This window comes from Nerophis lumbriciformis, linkage group LG03 (genome assembly GCF_033978685.3).
Source record: "Nerophis lumbriciformis linkage group LG03, RoL_Nlum_v2.1, whole genome shotgun sequence".
NCBI lineage: Eukaryota > Metazoa > Chordata > Actinopteri > Syngnathiformes > Syngnathidae > Nerophis > Nerophis lumbriciformis.
Genome location: NC_084550.2, coordinates 67,117,838 through 67,125,000, shown reverse-complemented (window position 1 = coordinate 67,125,000; position 7,163 = coordinate 67,117,838). Strand labels below are relative to the sequence as shown.

Here is a 7,163-nt window from a genome sequence, read left to right as displayed (position 1 = left end):
CCTAGCTTCCCTGGCCTGCTGACACATACTTGCCAACCCTCCCGGATTTTCCGGGAGACTCACGAAATTCAGCGCCTCTCCCGAAAACCTCCCGGGACAAATTTTCTCCCGAAAATCTCCCGAAATTCAGGCGGACTCAGGTCCTCCACAATATAAAAAAGCGTACCTGCCCAATCACGTTATAACTATAGAATGATGGAGGGCGAGTTCTTGGTTTCTTATGTGGGTTTATTGTTGGGCAGTTTCATTAACGTCCTCCCAGCGTGACAACAACAGCAGTCACTTTTTTGTACACCGTAAAGCAGTCCGTCTGCCGTAAACAGCAATGTTGTGACACTCTTAAACAGGACAATACTGCCATCTAGTGCATTTGATGAAAGCACTTTTGTGCGTGCCACACATCAATGCATCATCAGAGAGAGTGTTCAGCATGGTTCGAAAAATAGTGACAGAGAATAGAACAAGGATGGACAATTACGTGTAAATAAATGAACACTGAAATTCAAGTATTTATTTTATATATAATAAAATATATATATACATATATAAAAAAAAATATATATATATAGCTAGATATCACTGAACGTCAAGTATTTCCTATATATATATATATATATATATATATATATATATATACATAAACATACATATATATATATATATATATATATATAGGAAATACTTGACTTGGTGAATTCTAGCTGTAAATATACTCCTCCCCTTTTAGCCACGCCCCCAACCACGCTCCCCCCCCCCCCCCCCCCCCCCCCCCCCGACCACGGCACCCCCCCATCATTTCCAGTGAAAGTCTGTATTTGCCTGTGGTCCTTGCAGAGTATTGAGTATAATATATTACAAGCGTTGTGTAAATGGTAAATAAAAACAGAATACAATCATTTGCAAATCCTTTTCAACTTATATTCAATTGAATAGACTGCAAAGACAAGATACTTTTAGTTCTAAGTGGTAAACTGTTATATTTTGCAAATATGGCTGCAACATGTTTCAAAAAAGCTGGCACAAGTGGCAAAAAAGACTGAGAAAGTTGCGGAATGCTCATCAAACACTTGTTTGGTGAACAGGCTAATTGGGAACAGGTGGGTGCCATGATTGGGTATAAAAGCAGCTTCCGTTCACAAACAAGGATGGGGCGAGGGTCACCACTTTGTCAACAAATTTGTGAGCAAATTGTCCAACAGTTTAAGAACAACATTTCTCAACCAGCTATTGCAAGGAATTTAGGGATTTCACCATCTACGGTTCAGAGAATCTGGAGAAATCACAGCTTCTTCGATCCCTCAGGGCAGTGCTGCATCAAAAAGTGACATCAGTGTGTAAAGGATGTCTCCACATGGGCTCAGGAACACTTCAGAAACCCACTGTCAGTAACTACTAGAGATGCGTGGATAGGCAATTATTTCATCCGCAACCGCATCACAAAAGTCGTCACCCATCCGCCATCCAACCGAGCTAACATTTTATCAAAACCGCACCCGCCCGCACCCACCCGTTGTTATATATCTAATATAGACGATGCAAGGCATTAGTGAGGTTATAAAGCTTTTGCCTGTTAAAGAAAGGAGACTGATCCAATGCAGCAGAGACATTCAATGCGTGCCACGCTGTCACGGCCCAGACACACACCAGTGCGCAATCATCTGGGAGCCGCGCTGAGCGCACCTCCAAGCGCGCTCGCGCCACTCAAACTGCTGCAGGCAGCTGCGTTCTATCTTGTTTTAACATCCTGTGGCACTCTTCTGGGATCACGGCGGACGAAACTGCTCATGCTCAGGGTGTTTGTGGAGGTTTCGGGGTTTTGCACAAATGTGATGCAACCATGTTAGATGTCCCGGTTTTGTGACTGTCGTAGACATAAACAGCGTCGCAGCTCTTGCAAATCACGTAGCCAGCATTACTATCATCCTGATTTACAACCTCATAAAAACGAGTCCACGCTGAACTTTTCTGGACTTTTTTTCCCCTGGTCTTTAGTATTCCCTTTTTTAGTTTGTCGCGTACCACGTTTGCTGCCGGCGTTGCCATCTTTTTTTTTTCTTCTTCTTCTGTTGTGGCGTGCTGCAGGTGCCTGCTCGTTTTTCGTATGTGGGTAACAACATTTAACTATGTATATATATTTCTGAATTGGTTTAACTGCCACCCGCCTGAATCTATTTAAAATCTAATTTTTTTTTTATTTCAATCGCCCGACTCGCGGATAAAATCAAATTTTTTTTATTTCAACCGCCCGACCCGCGGATAATCCGCGGACTCCGCGGTTGTGTCCGCAAACCACGCATCTCTAGTAACTACAGTTGGTCGCTACATCTGTAAGTGCAAGTTAAAACTCTACTATGCAAAGCCAAAGCCATTTATCAACAACACCCAGAAACGTCGCCGGCTTCGCTGGGCCCCGAGCTCATCTAAGATGGACTTGACGCATGTGGAAAAGTGTCCTGTGGTCTGACGAGTCCACATTTCAAATTGTTTTTGGAAATTGTGGATGTCGGAAAAGAACCACCCGAAAATGTTATAGGCACAAAGTTCAAAAGCCAGCATCTGTGATGGTATGGGGGTAAAAATGCCAATGTGCCAACTTTTTTGCAATGTGTTGCTGCCATTAAATTCTAAGTTAATGATTATTTGCAAAAAAAAAAAACAAAGTTTCTAAGTGTGAACATTAAGTATCTTGTCTTTGCAGTCTATTCAATTGAATATAAGTTGAAAAGGATTAGCAAATCATTGTATTCTGTTTTTATTTACCATTTACACAACGTGCCAACTTCACTGGTTTTGGGTTTTGTAATACTGCATGGATTTAGAGAGCTCCAGGTGCTCTGAATTAGTTTTCCCAATGTGCACTTAACATCCATACATCAAATAATGTCTGCATGTGTCTTTATTTTGGCAGCATAACTCCATACTGGGCAGTGTCTTCTCAGACTTCTATGACCAGCAGCTCCCGTGCATTCAGGCCAGTGCCCTCTCGCAACAGGTATTTATTTATATTTTTCTTAATTTGTTTATTAGAAGGACAATGTGCAGTTACATTAAGAAGATGGCTGCCCCAGATTTAGCACCTTGCTCATTTCCATCTGTCGGTTTTTGGCATTGCAATTCCACTTGTCGTAGCATTTATTCTATTGCTTTTGTTGTTGCCAGCTGGCGGAGTTCAACATGATGGAAAGCTCCATCAGCTCTGACAACAACCAGACCTCCACCCTGAACTACTCCCAGGCCCTCATGATGGGCTTGTCTGGTGGTCATTGCAACCTCCAGGGCTCTCAGCCTCTGGGCTACAGTAGCCATGGCAACATCCCCAACATCATTCTAACAGGTGCTGCTCTCTATTGGATAAAAGAGGAACTGAACTTATTGGGGAATTTTGCCTATCATTCCCCCATCCGTATGTAAGACAAGAACGGGTTTTTTTTGTTTGGTTGTCAAATATTAAGGTGGTATTATTAAATAAGTGTATAATTGTTTGGTTGTCAAATGTTAAGGTGGTATTATTAAATAGGTGTATAATTGTTTTGTTGTCAAATGTTAAGGTGGTATTATTAAATAGGTGTACAATTGTTTTGTTGCCAAATGTTAAGGTGGTATTATTAAATAGGTGTATAATTGTTTTGTTGTCAAATGTTAAGGTGGTATTATTAAATAAGTGTATAATTGTTTGGTTGTCAAATATTAAGGTGGTATTATTAAATAAATGTGTAATTGTTTTGTTGTATATTATTAAATATGTGTATAATTGTATGGTTGTCAAATGTTAAGGTGGTATTATTAAATAGGTGCCGGTGTCTAGCAGGACCGATTCCTTATTGCCTGTGCGTGTCTGTCCCCTGGTCAGTGAGTGGAGAGTCCCCCCCCAGCCTGCCGAAGGACCTGACAGCCTCCCTGTCAACAGATGTCAGCTTCGACATCGACACCCACTTCCCACTGGATGACCTAAAAATCGACCCACTGACACTTGATGGCCTGCACATGCTCAACGACCCGGACATGATCCTTGCGGACCCAGCCACAGAGGACGCCTTTCGCCTCGATCGGCTCTGATGCCCCCCCCCCCCCTGAGGACAACTTGCCAAAGCAACCTGCGTCCTTTTTTTTTCCCGAATTGGAAAGATGGATGACAAACTAGAAGGTATGAAATACGTTCCTGGTTCTGTCACTTCCTTTTGCCAGCGACACACCTTTTTTTTTTTTTTTTTGTCTTAAATGTCGAGTTTTTGTGATTGGTTTGGAGACTTTCAAGGAAAAAAGGGATCTTAGAATCCTACAGTGGCGTAGCGTGGGGAGCCCGAGGGGGGGAAAAGTCAGTCAAACGGTATTGCAGCTTTATTTAAGTGAATGACTGGAGTATTGTAGTTTATTCTGAAGGTGTCCTATCATTAACAGTACTATGGCATGGCATCATATCACATCAGTGGAAAGATCACAGCTGTGATGTGAGAAATTTAGGTTTTACAAGACAGATGCGTCTGGAAAAGTACTAAACCCCCCGGAGGTGGGAGAGAAGTCTATTTAAAACCTAACTAAGATTATTGTATATCTGAAAAATGACAGCGTTAGTATTCGAGTATTCAAAATGAGAACATTTCAGCAGTGTTTTCTAAAAACAAGCTTAAATAAAAAAATTTAAATGTTTTTTTTCAAGCTTCTGAGCCTCCCTTGAAATCTTAGCGCCAAAACCCTGCTTATTTTGCCCTTCTGTGCGGTTGTTTAGGGCCACAACCACCAGAGGGCGCCACATCAGTCAATCAATCAAACTTTATTTATAAAGCGCTTTTCACACATGAAAGAAATGCAACGCAAAGTGCTTTACAAAGTTAAAAACAATACCCCAATATCCCCCATTATCAAAAACACACACACAACATACACACATATGCAACTATATGGACAAATGATTGCATGTCTGAGTACAGAGGAGCCAGGTGAGTAAACACTATCACAGGAGCCATCTGCACCAGGTTATCTGACCATGGCCACCAGGACGCTGATACAAAAGCGCCCCCACAAGCACGGCCGATAACTCCTGAGGCAGATGGCTCATCTGAGGAACGTTGGAAAATAAAAATAATAAAACTAGTAAAATAGTAAGAACCATGAGTAGAGGTAAAGAATAAAATACAAGTAAGACATATGAAGATTAATCGAAAAAAATAATAATTAAAAATAAAATAAATATACAGTAGATAAATAATAAATAAATAGAACTAAATACAATCTTGCCTAACTAATAGGATAAAAAGTAAAATACAAATTACTTCAATAAAATAATTAATATTAGGTCAAATCCAAATCAAAAAGGTGGGTCTTAAGCAACGTTCCCTCTAAGGTGCGCTCCTGCGCAATTGCGCACTGCACACGCGTCTTCTGCGCACAGCAAATCTATGCCGCGCAAAAAATCAAATCCCACTCTAAACAAAATAAACAAATCGTTTGTTTTGTATGATTTTGCAATGCAACTGTGAGTAACAGGTGACGAAAGGCGGCCACAACAGATGTTTGTCAACACTTAAATTATTGTAACGTCTGTGGAGACACTTAAAGGAGGACAGGAATTCCATCGGTCCCTTTATTTAGCGAAATTGTTTGTCGGCCATAACCACACCAAAACAATGTGTAAAATACTTTTATCTAGCAAAACTGGTCGTTGTCTACCGTACAAACCAAGCCAAAAGCAACTCTTTGTCATCTATTATATCAACAGCAGCCGCTTGCTCTCTCTCACTTGCACCAACACATACACTATGGCAATTAGCCACTGGTGCGTTTATGGCCACACAAAAAGTTGGACAACTCCAACACTACATGTAAAGTGTAAATTTCAGGTCGTTTTACTATGACTCCTCAATCAGTGTGCTTATTCTACTGTCATTTGTTAAAGGGGAACATTATCACAATTTCAGAAGGGTTAAAACCATTAAAAATCAGTTCCCAGTGGCTTATTATATTTTTCGAAGTTTTTTTCAAAATTTTACCCATCACGCAATATCCCTAAAAAAAGCTTCAAAGTGCCTGATTTTAACCACCCGTCCATTTTCCTGTGACGTCACATAGTGAAGCCAACACAAACAAACATGGCGGAAAGAACAGCAAGCTATAGCGACATTAGCTCGGATTCAGACTCGGATTTCAGCGGCTTAAGCGATTCAACAGATTACGCATGTATTGAAACGGATGGTTGTAGTGTGGAGGCAGGTAGCGAAAACGAAATTGAAAAAGAAACTGAAGTTATTGAGCCATATGGGTTTGAACCGTATGCAAGCGAAAACGACGAAAACGACACGACAGCCAGCGACACGGGAGAAAACGAGGACGAATTCGGCGATCGCCTTCTAACCAACGATTGGTATGTGTTTGTTTGGCATTAAAGGAAACTAACAACTATGAACTAGGTTTACAGCATATGAAATACATTTGGCAACAACATGCACTTTGAGAGTGCAGACAGCCCAATTTTCATCAATTAATATATTCTGTAGACATACCCTCATGTCAGCAGGCCAGGGAAGTTAGGGTCGATATTCTTCTCTTGATCATCTTCGGGACGGTGTGAGCCAAGACATCCAGGGGGTTTAGCTCGCTCGTCTGCGGGAACAAACTGCCGCCATTGCTTGCCGTGCTACCGAGGTCCTTTGTCCCTGAATAGCTCACACACTCCGGCAGATTCAATGGGGGTCCGGCGGCAGATTTCTTTGGCTTTATCGTTGGAAATGCATCTGCTTTGAGTGTCGCAGGATATCCACACATTCTTGCCATCTCTGTCGTAGCATAGCTTTCGTCGGTAAAGTGTGCGGAACAAACGACTGACCATTTCGTCGGCTTTCCCCACAGCCTCGTATTTTGAACAAATTTCCTCCAATTTCTTGCCACTTTCGCATCTTTGGGCCACTGGTGCAACTTGAATCCGTCCCTGTTCGTGTTGTTACACCCTCAGACAACACACCGACGAAAGTGAGAAAATGGCGGATTGCTTCCGAGAGCGAATAATAGAAAGGCGTTTAATTCGCCAAAATTCACTCATTTAGAGTTCGGAAATCGGTTAAAAAAATATATGGTCTTTTTTCTGCAACATCAAGGTATATATTGACGCTTACATAGGTCTGGTGATAATGTTCCCCTTTAAAATTGATCCTGGAACACACGGGGAGCCA

At 41.5% G+C, this 7,163-nt stretch overlaps 1 protein-coding gene across 1 annotated transcript in view; it reads left to right on the top strand.

The window, feature by feature from the left end:
* The window catches only part of crtc1a (CREB regulated transcription coactivator 1a), a 93,165-nt gene extending 86,293 nt beyond the window's left edge, over nt 1-6,872 (top strand). The window contains exons 13-15 of the mRNA XM_061941562.2: nt 2,909-2,992; nt 3,160-3,334; nt 3,851-6,872. Of these exons, the coding sequence (XP_061797546.1) occupies nt 2,909-2,992; nt 3,160-3,334; nt 3,851-4,056 (465 nt within the window). The 3' untranslated portion in view covers nt 4,057-6,872. The remainder of the gene's footprint in view (nt 1-2,908; nt 2,993-3,159; nt 3,335-3,850) is intronic.
* The last annotated feature ends 291 nt before the right edge of the window (nt 6,873-7,163 follow it).